Below are 14,766 nucleotides of genomic sequence, written 5' to 3'. Positions count from 1 at the left end.
ACTCTAGCATTGACCATACCCTCGTCTTCGCAGTTCGCAATAACCTGGAATTCGGTTTATAATGAGCAGCTCTGCTGAGAGCGATCTTGAGTAAGTCGACGCATGCATACATCAATCGGTCATTTGATTTGCTCATGTGGCGATCACTAGGGAAGCACTGCGTCACGTTACTTCATCCCGTTCCCCGTTAGCGGAACTAGTTTCTGACCCGATTTTACTGAGGTCAATAACGAAGCCGAGGAGGAACAAGAGTCGGTCCTCAAGTAACCATCGGAGTGAAGGGAAGAAGAAACGTGCTCATGATGGCGACACTGCAAGCCGTGTCCTGTCGATAGTGTTGGCAGAGGAGGAACGCGAAGTGCAAAGTTTGAGAGCGCAACTTGTTGTCATTGCCGAACAGCTCAAGGGGTCCATGCGAAATGCCGCAGACGCGGAGCAGAGGGCACAAACTGCGCAATCACGCGAGCGGGAAACTCGGGCGCGCCTTCTTCAAGTTGAGCACGCGAAGCACCAGGCCGACCTAGAAGTTACCAGACAAACGGAGGAGATGAAGAGGTATCGACTTCAAATCGATACTCTAGAGCGTCAAAAAATGCAGATGGAAGTCGATATGCGGGCAGTGGAGAAGGAGAGGGATGAGGCTGTGGACAGTGCGACGGACGCAAAAGACGCTCTACGACAGTACAAGCAGTTCATTCGAGACGCGCAGGCGCGGGATGAAGGACTGGAGACAGGTAGACGACTCGGGTTACGACGAGGCTACAACACTGGACGCGTGAATGGTTTTGAAGATGGCCTCCAGGAAGGATTTGATGAAGGGTATGAGTTGGGCCGACAAGAAGGGTTTCTGGCAGCGAAGAACGAGGTGCGACGGGTAGAGCGGGCGCGAACCCGGGATAACCTTGATTCATACGTAGTAGCGCACAAGCTTGCGCACCATGATGATGTTGAGGACGAAAGTGTAAGCAGATCTCGTTTCGTCTATACATAGCGGAGATAGAGATTGACAGGCCTAAGTTGAAACGCACTCGGACATGGGCTGAATCGTTGTCACGTCATGAGGACGACTTGGTTGCCGTGGAACCTAGTTCGTTGCATTCTTCGTCAACCGTCGGTGATTATGAGTGAAGGACAGCAAGTGTACATTAGTAGACTCCGTGTCGGCGTCGCCCGCATGTCTCGCGTTGAGCGCGGAATCGAGCGCTGTTGAACCAGTAATAGTAAAATTGTAGGATTGCAGTGTCTGACAGAACGTACGAATACAACGCACGCTGGGCGTCTACCATGAGCAGGTTTTAAGTTTCGAAGATGTCAAACGAGTGTTGGTGACATATTTGATGCTAAATGGAGGATGCCCGTGGTTGTTGTGGATAGATCTGTGTTTTACCCTTGCAGATAATAGTGAATTGTGATGCCGATCAATGGATCAACAAGACCAGCACAATAAAGGTCACTCCAACTTGCTTCCGCTCTCCCTCCATATCCTCTTCCTCATATCCCTCTCCTTCCCAACAATGGCCGACGTTCAACAGCCTCTGCCATCTCCAGGTGTCGGCTCACGGCGCAAAGGCCCTAAGAGTCATCCAAAGCTGCCTCTCTCTGTCTTCACCCCTCCAACTAGTGGTGCCTCTGATCGCTTTCCTTTGCCTCCGAGTCCAAGTGCCGTTCATCCTACGACAGTCACAGACTCACACGTCATCGATATTAATACGTGGAAATCAGAGTCAGAAGGCGTTTTTAGCAGCAAGGCTGACGGCATCGTCGTACCCACAAATAATATAGAGGCAATCAATGGGTACGTTTAATCCGATTCCGTACCTGTCTATTAAATTAACCTTAGACGTTACTCGAAAGGTTCTCAGATACTTCATCTATCCTGGCAGCTTCCATCCCATTGCCAGCAGAGACCGGTACAATAGAGAGCGTCCCAACATCCGCAGCCGCATCTTCCGTGCGCATACATTTTAGTGCAACACTAGACAAGAGCTCGCCAGCTCTCATAGAGACCATTGCTCACGCCCTCAAACAAGGCCGCATTGTCGACTTGCACTGTGATCTTGGGCAAACTGGCTCTGGTTGGGAGGTACTAGAGAACCTGATAGAGAAGACTATGGAAGCGCAAGAAGCGAGGAAAGGCAAGCTTGTACTCTGTAAGCGTGATCCTCTTGCCTCGCGTGTACAATTTGAACATTGATAAATAATTATCTTTCAACCAGCGAACATTCTTCCGCCTCCTCATTCTTTAGAACTCCCCATCGTCAAGCTGCTCACCCACCAAACATACATCGCCTACCAAAGCTACATCGCATCCATCTCCCTCAATTCGAATATCTTCCTCAAATTCCTCCCGCCGGCTTGGGGCGAGCCCACCCCTCAAGCCTCACTGAATGATCTCAGCAAGGAGGCGAAAGAATGGAAACGACGCGTAAAGATGTTCCGTACGTGCAATTGCGCCATCTAACACGACAACTCTCTGATTGCCCTGTTCTTCCATACAGTCGGACCAGCTGTAGAAGCTTTCGGTTTCCAACGCATCCTATTCGGCTCATCCCCGTCTCCAGCAGCAGCAAACTCTACATCAAACAACGTAGCCTACTGGTATGAAATTGCTCGCGAGTCGTTCGCCGAGCTCGGTGTCGAGCAGGAAGATATCGATGCTGTCTTTAGTGGGAACGCTAAGGCGGTGTACGGATCTTGACAGAAGAAGATAGGAAGAAGAGAGAATTTGGAAGCAAGCAGGGTTGATTTTGGAGACGTTGCATCAGTGATTGGGTGATTATATGTGTACGAGGTTGGTGATGACGATGATGGTGAGAAGAAGTGCAAGGGTTTGTTTGTTTTGTTTGAGTGCGTGTTGTAGTAATTAATTAAGAGATCTCGGTATCTCAAGGGTTCCGGTCTATATCTTTGATTAACTTTGTGAGAAGCGTTGTGTAAGGTAAGTAGATATGTATATGATAGGATGCGCTTTTTGATAAGTTGCATGATCTCTCGTGGTGTGGTAAGCGATTGTATGTCAAATGATGCGCGTAGGATGATAATATGCGTCAAAGGAGGTAGACGAAGGGATGAAGGCTCGTGCGATAACTTCCACGGATCTCGGCCTCACAGAAACGCGAACTCTCGAAGGGTTGAGACCTACCCGAGAACGAAGGTACAGGCATGCCGTTCTTCAATTGATGGAATTGATGCTCTCGCCATAGGCAAGGTTCCAGAGTTATATTTAGACTTGATTTAACTGGACTACCTTATATAGACAGAAGTGTAATATTCATTACTTTTCACGATGACATAAGATGCATATATCGGAATTCCCTTTTCACAATACCTCAATCTTGAACTGTTCTTCGACGATGTAGACTCTGTACGTCAGGTTGTACAAGATCTTTCCACCCTACCCTCGCAAAATGATTAGTATGGGTAAAAGCTACCCATCTGATATTCTCAAGGATATTTAGGCGAGTTTTGAGCCACTGTCGAGTGAGAGTGAGAGTACACCCTCCGCCATTCTAGAGTCAACTTCTGTTTCACTGCACAAATCTACGCATTCTAGGAGAGCTTTTGGTCTATGCTACACACTGAAAATTGCCAGCAGCTACCGCCTCATTGCTTAAACGCGCTAGCGACGCGAAGGAGGTAACTCTGGTACACCTGTTTCTGGAAACACAACTGCGGCCAATGAACTCCCGTCCCCTTTTACTGGGAACAAAAGGAACATCCGCTTGACTTGTTCTCCTGCTAGAGCTCCTTTACCGACGACGTACTATAAAATTGTGCCTCGAAAGTTCAGTTTGATTTGAGGAGGCAATGCAAGGAATTGTACTAACAACATTCTCGTTAAGAACCAGCCATGAGAGCACTCTAAACCGGTTAAAGTTCTCCTGTGAGGAAACCGAATGCTCGAATGGTATCATCTGGCATGTGATCGCATTATGTTGAGCCAGCCATCTCCGTTCCGTATTCAAAGGCCTTCTCCGCTCCGAAAGGAACTCGATTTCAAAGGAAGTCGGCCATAGGTGTCGCTGGCTAGTTCGATTTCATAAGTACACACGTCTGGACAAAAACTGCATCCTTCTACTTACATGTCTTGATCACTGGTCACTAGAACTTGCAATCCCACTCGGTTCGTCGATCGCGGTTGTTTCCATGCAATTGAGCCAAACCAAGATTGACCATTCCTTGGCCAGGGAGGCTGATCCTGCATTAAGTTGTGAGCGTCCAGCATAAACCGATCCAGCGTAAATTCATCCATGACGTTGTGTCGTTGTGTCTGAGTCCAAAGATACTGTGCTGAAGCTATTTATTAGCTGTTATTGCGCTAGGAGGATTGAGTAAGTCTGGGGAAGAATAAGTGGAGCTGACCGTGTATCCGGAACAGGAGAAACAGCTGGTCCAGCCTGCTGAAGTTGAAGATACGCCTGCGCTAATTCCTGGATGGATGAACAAAAATTTGGATTAGGTCGCTAAACGGCTCTGAAGGAGCTGGCTTATATACGCATGGTATTCTGCACATCAACCCCTTTGTGTAAAATAAAAAGAACAAAAAGAGAAAGGGAAACATGGCCAGTTGTCAGATCGGGCAGTTTGTGTATGCATATCTTTGCTCTGAAGTCTTTTACATACCTTCTTATTACCTTGTTGGTGACTGCTATCCATTGTCCACCCTTTCAAAGGTGGGGGGCACAAGGAGTGTCGCATCGAGTGCAGTACAGTAAAATGGAGATTCCGGGTTGTATTTTTGATCGAACTTTGCGTGAGATAATACAGAAGTAAGTGCACGTGCAATAAGATACACTTTGTTGGTGAGATGCCGGTAAGATGATAAGTGAAATACTTGTCAAAAAATGCGCATAGAATAACAATATTCCAAGAAAGATGATGGACGGGACGGATAGTTATGTGATAACCTCAACGAATTTTGAGCCTCAGTAACGCCGAGCCTCAGAATGTTGGTGGTCCTCCTGAGCCCGGAGGCGCGGACATACCACCCTGCTGCTGATGTTGTTGCTGCCGTTGCATAGCAGCCAGCGCCTGGGCAAGATTGGGGTGCATCCCACCCTGCATCCCTGCCATAAGATTCTGAATATTGCCTGGTTGTTGGCCCATCGCGGCGCCGCCCATCCAACCTCCCAGTAGATTTTGCATCATGTTCGGGTTTGCAAAATTTCCGCTGACTCCGCTAGCACCAACCCCAACTCCGGGCTGTTGCGGTTGCGGTTGTGGCTGCAGCTGCGGTTGCTGAACTACTTGAGGTGGGGGATGACCAGCTTGCGCTTGTTGATTCTGTGCGCGACGCATACGCCACTGGGTAATGAGCGCATTCCGCTGTTCTGGCGTTAAATTCTGTAACATCGCAAGCATTTGCTGATTCGGAGCTGGAGCTGGATTCGGATTCGGATGTACGCTGCCTCCTGACGGTGGCGCAGCGGTCGGGGGCCGCATTGCCGGAGTAGGTTGCGGATTCGGTCGAGGTAAGTCTGGCACACCCGTCTCCGGAAATGCCGCAGCGACCAGTGCATTTCCATCCCCGCCTGTTGGGAACAAGAGAAGCATTGGCTTAACAGATTCTCCCATTGGAACACGTCTACCAACAGCATACTAAAAAGACATAACGAGCGCAGACCCTTCAGTTCAACTTGTAAAGCAAAGCAAGAAATCGTACTAACAAGATTCCTTTCTTGAATAAGCGACGCAAAACCTCTAAAGCGATTACTGTTTTCTTGTGCGTCAGCCGAATGCGTTAGAGGTGTGACTTGGCATAAAATTGGATTATGTTGGGTCAGCCATAACTTCAGTATGTCCAAAGGAGCTCTCTGTTCTCTAAGCAGCTCAATCTCGAGGGAAGGAGGCCATAAGTGTCGTTGACTGTTTCAAGGTTTTAAGTACTCGTCCGACACAAAATTGCTTCCCCCTACTTACATGTTTTGTCTGCTAGGGCTAGCCATTCGAACCTGTATCTCTATACGATTCATCAATTGCGGGTGCATCCATGCAATCGTACCAAACCAAGCTCGGTCCTCATCTGGCCTTGGCGCTTGCTCTTGCGGTAAGTTGGAAGCCTGCTGAGTAGGTCGAATACTGATTTGGCGCTGCTGTTGATTCATAGACAATGCCGTCTGTCCCTGAATTCCCTCTTTTGCCTGCAGTTTATGCATTTGCGCTGCCACGCTCGGGGGCATTTGCGAAAGAATATTCTGGGGCGGTCGTATGTCTTGAGTAGGAGTAGTACCTGGTCTCGTTTGTTGTTGCTGTGGCTGTGGCTGTTGCTGCGCCTGTGGTGGCACTGTTTTCTGGATGTTCTGAGCGGGATTCGACTGGGTCGGCAGTGAAGGTATGTTACTCGAAGTGCCTGGAACAGTAGTTTGGTTTTGACTAGAAGATCCAGCAACGTTTTCCTGTGTACTCGCAGACCTTGATGCGCCCGCGGCAAGAGCGTTGTTCCTCACAGCTACCAAGACGTTCCTGAGCTTGAGGAATCGTGCGGTCTTCGCCTGTATCATTAGTTCCAAATTCATTGCATCCTGTTCAAGACCCTGTTGACGAAGTGAATCCTGGTGTTCCCTATCCTCCTTGAGTTGCTTCCCGAGCTCATTGAACGTATGGAATAACTGTTGTAGTTGCTCATGGTTGAGGTTAGGAAGCTGGGGCGGACCATTGTCCGGTTGCGTTGCGACGGGCGGCGCTGCAGTTTCAGTGGATTTTGGAGGTGGCGGAGCGTGAGGGACGGGTGTTGCTGGAGCTTTCTTTGGTGTAGATACGTCAGTAGGTTTCGCGACGGTTGTCTTGTCAGATTCTGCGGTTTCGTCCGCACGTTTAGCTAAATTATAAACAACGTAAGAAGACGAAAACTCTCAAGCAACAAATTACGCACCTATAATTGGAGCCCAGCTCGCTTGCGATGAGAGTAGCACCGCATGAGATTCACTGAGTATCGGGAACCAGGCCTTGTGTGGTTCCGGATTCACCTACAATTGAATGAGGAACAATACCTAGTGAAGCAATTAAGCTATTACCGATGCAAACAAGTCAGAAAATGTCTTATTGGGCTTCAGTAAGATCATGTTTAAGTTAATATTCCTCTGGAAGGCCTCAGTCATTTGAAACGCATACAAGAGATACGAAGGCATACCTTGCGAAGCTCGTCAGGTAACGCCTTCCAAGTAAGCGTGTCCAGACTGGATGTCTGATTCCAGCGTGGATACTGTGCATCATCGTGTGGACATGCGGACAAGTGAATTATGTGACACAATAGTCCCGTTTGACCATCGGGGGATGGCTTGTCTTGAGTACCTTCCTTCGATGTCCGGTGTGAGCTAGTAAAGAGGTCAAACATCTTGTACATCCAGTTAGCTTGATAGTTCATTAGATGAAAGATAGTTCAAAACATGCCTCCAGTGCCGCTGCATATCCTTCCAATGCGGCCATACCCGTTGTCCCTCTTGATCCTGTCCAACCTATCCCAAGTTTACTAAGTTCTCCCTTTATCTGTGAGGTAAATGCTGCTGGGTCCGTAAAGTAACGTTTGGCTAGAATTGGGGTCTCCATATGATCGGCAGGGCCATAAGTGATGATACAAATGTTATACTGAAGCCGACTCTGAGTCTAAGATATCGCGCTACAGACGGTGTGACTTACGAATTCAGGAGATCTGCCGCCCTCAAGCAGACGAGACAGTAGACATGAGACATAGCGATGAAAAACAGTTCCCCACTGGTAAGCTAAATCAACAGAAGAGTCCGTAATGATAGCGACGGCGACGTCACTCATTGTAGACGCTGTTGACATTATGGATGTGAACAAGGACGCTTGAAGCAATCCACTGGACACCGGAATACACACTGCAGTACGAGCACGTGCACATTACAGCACGGTCACGTACATAAGCACAAACAACACGCCTCTCAGATTTTTATTTTTCGAAGGATCGCCTGCGTTCATGACGTTCAGACGGAGTTGCATACAAGCGATTGGCCGGATAAGTGTTAGCCTAATCTACAGCCTCGACTGCTTTGACTTGATCTCACTCTTCAGCTTCTCAACCTCCTCCACTGACGGTAGTACGAAATCATACTTCCAAACCCAGACCCTCCCCGTACCTTTCTTCACTTCTTCCGGGTTAAAACCCATCTCCTCCCATTTCTTCGGATCTGTCTCCTCGACAACTCTTGTCACTAGAGATTTCTTCGTCGCAAAAACAGGATCTGTGCCGAGGAATGGTGAGAACGATGGGTACAAGGCGGTCGTCAAGCTGGATAAGCCAAGTTTAGTCTTCTTATACATGAGTAAATACGATGAAAATAGGACGTACTCGTCATATCCTGGGGCAGTAAGCGTGAAATGAATATGGGATGATCGGTGTGGATGCCGACCCAATGCTCGTAGAAAGTCACCGATCGGTCCGTCGTTCGGCTGATTTCTAGGTCAGTTCTATACTTTTCAATGAATGACCATTGCTCACGATGGGATAAGCCACAGGAAGGATGCCGCGATAATTAAAGTTCCCATTCGATTCGGCAATTATACGTGCGCGATCATTGATGTCTGGACGGCCAGGATACTGAACGTCATACAGCCCGTCTCCGTCCGCTTGCCACTACAGTACATAAATCATCAGGATTTTAGGACATAAGATACATCGAAAGCCTATGCACACCATCTCGGCTTTGACGCCTTGGATCTCCTCTCCTTTCGTATTCTTCACTGTTGCGCTAAAGTAGAGAAGCTCGCCCGCGGTACCCGGTATAGCAACAGATGAGCCGGAGGGAATTTCTGGGGCATCGGTCGTATAAAATGGCCCAGGCTCGCAGCCATCCGTACAACCCTTAAATCGACGAATTAGTGCTGTTGACCTCATTAACCTTAAGTAAGTTGCGACATGCCGAAGGCTTAGGATGATTAATTTCATCGATTAATTCACTAACACCCATGCAGTCGCTAAGCAGGACAAACTCGTTCTTGAATTCGGTACTCTCCTTCCCTGCGCGAGTCAGGTATTCAATTGCCTTGGTCCACTCTGCGTGTGTAGGCCGTGTTTCTCGGGCAAAGGCATGTATGTGGTTAATGAGCGAAGTAAACAGTTCGAGCGTGCGCTTGTCAGGACACAGGCTGGCGTGTAACCCATTGACATGGTCAGTGATGGTATAATCCGATCCTTCCTAGATGCATTTTTATTGTTCACAAATGTTAACAGAGATAACTTTAGACAAAGATCGCCGTACGCACTCGGAAATCCCTATCAAGTGGCAAATCCTTTGGCACTTCACTTTCGAGCTGAGCACGGATTGCCTTCCCGACGAAGAGCGGGTTCTTCATTTTATCAAGGGACGCCATTGTCGATTATCTGGGGAGCTATGCCAATGAGCAGAGGAGTAGTAGACTGTGAGAGACTCTAGATGTTGCTAGACTCTGGCTGCTTAAATATTTCTAGACAGGAGCTTGGAATCGATTCCGGTCAAGTGACTCCCGAGAGCGGGGACAGCAAGCATAGTCAGCAAGTATATGGACCGAAGGTTCCATCCGTCCACCGTGTGATATTGCTTCCTTATCATTGACCATGACATACACCTTAAGCTCAGGCGGGCAGAACTTTCACGCTGGGTCAATGGTACAAGCAAACGACGTTGAGAAAAATTGCCTTCTTTAAACATTGTCTTTGGATCTTGAGCGCTTCAATAATCTCGAGATGAGAGATGCGTGAGACAAAGGAAAGGGTCTTTCACAGCCACCCGGAACAATATTTTATCGCGCCTTTGATGACCTCGGCACCGAATGGCCAACCGTGGAATAGCCATTTGACAATCGCTTAGTGTCTTGCATATCTCTGTTTTCTCCATCGTCGAAATTTGCAATAACAGGGAACTGGATCCCATCAATAAGGTTTGCCCTTTCGGAGAGCTGTACACTCAGTATTCAATTAAGCAAGTCAGACCTCGGAAATGTCGGATGCAGTTAGGGCTCTTTTGAGAGTTGATAGTCTAAAAATTACATTTCTTGTTGATAATTCTATCGAGTGGTACGCATACACGCCACCATATTACCCATTTACCGCGATAATCATTAAGTATCCTTCGCATTCATTACCTATTAGGTTCACAAAGCTACCTCCAGGGTTCTCCTCAGAGTTATCTCAACACTTGACAAAGCATTCTCCTCCTGTCGACAAAGTAACAGGTGTTCCATTTGTTGACCTAGAAAACTATTGTTGTGGTATGGATATCTCTATCCGAGGGTGTTCTAATCGACCTTTCTTAAGGTCTCTTTCACAGGTGCACATGGATTCGCAGCTCTGATTGTAGGTGTTTTATGATCTCCTGAGGAACAAGACAACTTTGTACCCAATGCTAATTCATTATAAATATTATTAGGAAACTCAAGTCGAGGGTTCGGAACCGCATACAGTCCTCTTCGACACTGGCCCAGACTCCAAATCTCTCATCCGGAATATCGAGTCCATGAAAGTTCCTGTAAACCAAATCGAACGCATAATTCTCTCTCACTGGCACGGAGATCATAGTGGGGGTCTCCTCTCATTCTTGCGTTATCGCAACGAAAAGGCCAAAACTACCTCGAACACTATCCCGATCTCGGTAGATTTACATCCGGATAGACCAGTTGCACGAGGTATCGCTCCTCCACCTGGTGATAAAGTCGTTGGTAGACTACCGGAAGAACCAACTTTCGATGAAATTGACGCATTAGGAGCTGAGGTCGACTTGCATGCTGAGCCCCATGTGGTTGCGGGCAACACGCTATATGTGAGCGGAGAGATACCGCGCGTTACGGAATTTGAACAAGGTCTTATCGGTGGGATGCGATGGGTCCGGTCTGGGAGTGGTGAAGGAGCTTGGACTGAGGAGCCAGTAAATTTATTTAATCTTACGCAGGAAAATATTGACACAACTTACCTCTGGCGCCGCACGTAGCACATCATGGATGAACGATACGCAGCGATTGACGTCCTCGGAAAGGGCCTTGTCATTTTCAGCGCGTACGTTGCTCTTTACAAAAATAGCGGGTTAACGAAAGGGTCTGTATTGAGCCCCTCTTCACAGGTGCTCGCACGCGGGTATAGTAAACGTCGTTGCCGACGCCGTCAAGACATTCCGCAGGCCAATCCATATGGTACTCTAACCCCCTTCTCTTATTTCTCATATTATGCTTCACTTACCGTTATTATTATTTCATGTACAGATAATCGGCGGGCTACACCTCGGCGGTCCCGAACTCGCATCACGCATCCCGCCCACGGTGAACTTCCTCTCGCAACGTCTCCGCCCAGTACCCACCTATATCCTCCCTATGCATTGTTCCGGGTTCGCTGCAAAGATTGCCCTGGAAGCTGCATTCGGCGAAGGATGTGTGCCTGCTGGTGTGGGTATCAGCATATTTGTCAAAGGAGATGCTGAAATGGACCAGCGGCTGTTCCCTCCTGTTATCGTTTGAAAGAGGAGTTTAGGGCTGTGAACGCCTCAAAAATAGTAAAAAGAACAAAAATGTATATTACGGATTATGAGTGTACATTATTGCTACGGTATTTGCAGAATACAATATTTTATGTCAAAACATATGAGATGGCAAAAAAGACAAATTGCTAATATTTCAAAACATCGAGAAAGCAATGGATAACAGCAATGCGAAAGCAACAGAAATAAACACATATCTATTGCGTTCGGTAATAAGATTTTCGAGGAGCCATGGGATCTTCTACCTCTGTTTCATTTCTAGCAGCAAAAGTACTGGAGGTAGAGCCACGAGAAGTTGCAGCATCTCTAGGATTAGCCACCGGAGGCTCCTCTCTTTTGCGCTTATTAGTCCGAGAAGGGCAAGCGGCGGGTGTAGGCACGGGTGCGGGTGCAGGTGCAGGAATGGGTGCGTTGATAGGTATGGTTGCAGGCGCGTTAGACGCTGGAAGAAGTCGTTCCTCCGATAAAGCAGGCGAAGCAAGCTGGGTAGAAGTACTGGACGAGCGTGGCAGCATCGCGTATGAAGAGGCCGCATTAGCGAGATAATGAGTACAAGGTCCAATCTAATAGATGTACTAGCAGTTAAGGCCTGAGGTTTTTGTGAGTTTGGGGAGAGGAACTCACAGGTTCGACAATTATCCGGAGAAAGCAATTCCTAGGGACGTAGAGGTTCGCAGGGGCAAAGTTATCGACGTTTTCCGTCGAGATACGGAGGAAGTATTGTTTGAATCTACCTCGAAACGCACATACTTTCGCGGGTCCTTAGGATACAAATGAGCTCAAAATCAGTTCAGATTCTCAGACAAACGAAAACAATACTGCACATACCATCAATCCTTGAGGGTCCACTCTGCAAGGCATTGCATAAAGGGACCACGTCAAGCCAGAAACCGTCTCTTCCATCTGACCTTAGAGGCAATATCAGCTCGACGAAAGACGATTCCTCTTGTCCTAGCCTCTTGTCTTCAATCACCACAGAAACAGAACAGTTTTCAACAGGCGCAGAAGCAGTGCGCTCGTCCAAGAGGTCCAAAGACGTATAGCTTATTGTTTCTTGGCGCCTCAGTGTGTTCGTCGTTATTGTGGCTTGATTTCCAGAGGACATTTCCCCCATAAATTGTACAGCTTGCGAAAGGGGTTCCGGTAATGAGGCCAAAGATGAGCAAGCGTCCAGATACTCGGACGTACCAACCTGAGGTTGATCATAGTCACATATCGACATGCCAGTGTCGACGTCACCGGAGGAGGGTTCCCCGGTCAAACCAGTGCCGCCGCCCTCAGAAAGCTGGCAATCAGAAAGGTCATGAATAGTGCTTGCTGGAGTGGTTGCGCTTCTCGTGGACGCAGCATCTGTTTGATTATATTGCGCAGGCTGGGTCCGTTTCCCGCGTTCCTTGTATTCGAAATAAGGCAAAGGCGTGGTATGGGGAGAGATGGAATCCGTAATCGAGAATAACGGTTTTCCTGGGAGAGTAGAGAAAGCTCGCTCGGGTTCAGAACCAGGCGCAGACGAAGAGGGATACATCTCTACCCTGAAACTTCCTCGCTTCCTTTCGCTGTCCTTCTTTAACTTCCTTTTCTTCTGCTTGGGGACGTTAGCACGCTGCGACGAAGCAGCCTTCGAGTTGACAGCAAGATTGGTTTCCGATGTCTTTGCAGGAGACAGCAGTGCACTTGTCACCTCAATGGTTTGCGCAGATGTAGAAGACGGTACGTCGGTTGCTGACGGTTGTGGTCTTGAGGGCGGTGACGAGTTGACCATACTTTGGGAGGGTTGTAGGTCTTGGATCGACGTGGATTCTAATGCAGGTATGCCGTCTTCAATAGGTGCATGGTTAATCTCAGGTGGCACGCTTGAAGGGCTCCAGGGATCTGCATACGTCTGGCGTGCTCCCAACTCGGTTTCTTGTGCCACGGATGATCGTGCACTAGCTGCTGCTGCGTTTTTAAATGGACCTTCTTGTTCCGATCTCTGACCGTTTGGCCGAAACGGCGCGTCAGTGGAGGGCACAATTATCGATGAAGCGGTAAAACTTCGAGCAGATTCGGCCGAAGTGTCATCATGGTCTACAGTAGGAGCTTCTGCGGATACCGAAGGCGAATCGTTGTCATTTGCGGGGATATTACAGGTATTTCCCCTGAACACTTTTGAAGGCAATACCGACGCCGACGATGCAGTGCCAGACGGTGGTGCTACTGATTGTGTGCTGCTTGCGTTGCCTACATTGGACTGCTTTGACTGGAATAAAGAGAACGCTGAGGATCCTACAAACCCAAAGCCAGTCTGCCTTTCGGTCTGCCCCCACTGGAAGCCGGAAGCCGGCCGGATGAGAGACGAGCTTCGCGTGTTTAATTCTCCCAATGAGTTTTCCTCATCATCAGAGAAGTCCGCTATGGATCGTCTACGCAATGTTGTTGTACGCTATTACCACGGTCAACATAACGAAGGATTGTATATATCGATAGATACACACTTCAGACGTAGCGGAATCGATGCTGCTTGACCTCCTTTGAATAAGTTGAGTTAGGCTTTCCGTATATTGAGAATGATCTGGTACTCACGAGCCCGATTGTCGGCCTTCTCCAATGTGCCCTGCCCTTCCTCTCGGCGGAGCCCGAATAGGAGACTGGCCTGCCCTTGCACTAGGCAGCATATTTATTACTAGAAGGACGGACCCGCGTTGCTGCGTTTCGGTACAGACTGTTTCGATCGTCGACGGCAGGAATGCAGGATGAGTGCTCTGACAAGGGCTTTTACCTATTGATGAAGCAAGGCATTATGTAGGAAGGTACATATGTGGTCGCAGCCCAAGAAAGAAAGCCTTCATCAATGGCGCGTCTCGGTATTTGCCGACCATTGTCGGAAGGATACATGATAGCTGTGTGCCTCTTCCTCCATCTTCCAACGAGGAACAATGTTCATTAAAAGGTGACTCGTCTGTATTCCTAGACGTTTTGACTTCTGCCTTTCCGAGGAGTTTGTTCATGATTCGCCGACCAATTTCCTCTAACAATTCCGTCGATCCTCTTACCAAAACACGTACACAAGTGTCCACGCGTTTACATCACGTGCACCGTCTCTCGCCCAATTGGAACCAGCGTACCTCTCAACCAACTCCTGCTCATCGGAGCAGGACACGCATCCATGGCAGAGCTCTTTAATTAATTAAAAAATTCCCTGAATGGTGGACAGAGGCGCGGAGACGAGTTAAATATTCCATGCAATACATTGCAGTCTGGTACATGTTTTCTCCTTTGGCTTCTAAAAATTCACATTTTGACCAAGCCAGCAGTCGAAACGGAT

At 48.2% G+C, this 14,766-nt stretch overlaps 6 protein-coding genes across 6 annotated transcripts; 2 read left to right on the top strand and 4 right to left on the bottom strand.

Annotated features, from left to right (window-relative positions):
• Window positions 1–355: 355 nt before the first annotated feature.
• FOMMEDRAFT_84801 (uncharacterized protein) lies at window positions 356–2,698 on the top strand (the record flags this gene model as incomplete). The annotated part of the gene is made up of 6 exons (XM_007266645.1): window positions 356–913; window positions 997–1,114; window positions 1,549–1,799; window positions 1,841–2,150; window positions 2,217–2,438; window positions 2,499–2,698. Coding segments are annotated over 6 exons (1,659 nt in total), but the record flags the coding sequence as incomplete, so codon positions are not given.
• Window positions 2,699–3,619: 921 nt separating this feature from the next.
• Window positions 3,620–4,252, bottom strand: FOMMEDRAFT_156352 (uncharacterized protein; the record flags this gene model as incomplete). Its single annotated transcript, XM_007266644.1, has 3 exons — window positions 3,620–3,763; window positions 3,828–4,026; window positions 4,083–4,252. The coding sequence occupies 3 exons, from the start codon at window positions 4,250–4,252 to the stop codon at window positions 3,620–3,622; spliced, it is 513 nt and encodes a 170-aa protein (XP_007266706.1).
• Window positions 4,253–4,763: 511 nt separating this feature from the next.
• FOMMEDRAFT_168084 (uncharacterized protein) lies at window positions 4,764–7,500 on the bottom strand. Its single transcript, XM_007266643.1, has 7 exons — window positions 7,390–7,500; window positions 7,130–7,333; window positions 7,014–7,079; window positions 6,872–6,965; window positions 5,920–6,817; window positions 5,667–5,865; window positions 4,764–5,598 (listed from the first exon to the last, which is right to left on the bottom strand). Exons 1-7 carry the CDS (start codon window positions 7,423–7,425, stop codon window positions 4,942–4,944), a joined length of 2,154 nt encoding a protein of 717 aa, XP_007266705.1. The 5' UTR covers window positions 7,426–7,500; the 3' UTR covers window positions 4,764–4,941.
• Window positions 7,501–7,992: 492 nt separating this feature from the next.
• Window positions 7,993–9,330, bottom strand: FOMMEDRAFT_28598 (aromatic compound dioxygenase; the record flags this gene model as incomplete). Its single annotated transcript, XM_007266642.1, has 6 exons — window positions 7,993–8,248; window positions 8,309–8,409; window positions 8,459–8,593; window positions 8,654–8,821; window positions 8,922–9,155; window positions 9,223–9,330. The coding sequence occupies 6 exons, from the start codon at window positions 9,328–9,330 to the stop codon at window positions 7,993–7,995; spliced, it is 1,002 nt and encodes a 333-aa protein (XP_007266704.1).
• A 605-nt stretch (window positions 9,331–9,935) lies between these two features.
• Window positions 9,936–11,474, top strand: FOMMEDRAFT_108055 (uncharacterized protein; the record flags this gene model as incomplete). Its single annotated transcript, XM_007266641.1, has 7 exons — window positions 9,936–10,012; window positions 10,088–10,206; window positions 10,266–10,291; window positions 10,365–10,859; window positions 10,923–10,987; window positions 11,052–11,121; window positions 11,191–11,474. 7 exons carry the CDS (start codon window positions 9,936–9,938, stop codon window positions 11,440–11,442), a joined length of 1,104 nt encoding a protein of 367 aa, XP_007266703.1. The 3' UTR covers window positions 11,443–11,474.
• Window positions 11,475–11,659: 185 nt separating this feature from the next.
• FOMMEDRAFT_168082 (uncharacterized protein) lies at window positions 11,660–14,116 on the bottom strand (the record flags this gene model as incomplete). Its single annotated transcript, XM_007266640.1, has 5 exons — window positions 11,660–12,025; window positions 12,087–12,223; window positions 12,291–13,884; window positions 13,937–13,970; window positions 14,025–14,116. 5 exons carry the CDS (start codon window positions 14,114–14,116, stop codon window positions 11,660–11,662), a joined length of 2,223 nt encoding a protein of 740 aa, XP_007266702.1.
• Window positions 14,117–14,766: the final 650 nt, after the last annotated feature.

This window comes from Fomitiporia mediterranea (genome assembly GCF_000271605.1).
Source record: "Fomitiporia mediterranea MF3/22 unplaced genomic scaffold FOMMEscaffold_6, whole genome shotgun sequence".
Lineage (NCBI taxonomy): Eukaryota > Fungi > Basidiomycota > Agaricomycetes > Hymenochaetales > Hymenochaetaceae > Fomitiporia > Fomitiporia mediterranea.
Note: the sequence above shows the minus strand (reverse complement) of the source record. Positions and strands in the feature narration are given on the sequence as shown.

Bases quoted from the DNA above. Each gene is read 5' to 3' on its own strand.
- FOMMEDRAFT_168084 (XM_007266643.1), bottom strand. From the start codon at position 7,425: ATGGCCGCATTGGAAGGATATGCAGCGGCACTGGAG. The intron at 6,966-7,013 runs GTAATAGCTTAA...ATTCAATTGTAG, and splicing joins TTTCTGACTTGTTTGCATCG to GTGAATCCGGAACCACACAA. The intron at 5,866-5,919 runs GTAAGTAGGGGG...ACCTTGAAACAG, and splicing joins AGCCCTAGCAGACAAAACAT to TCAACGACACTTATGGCCTC.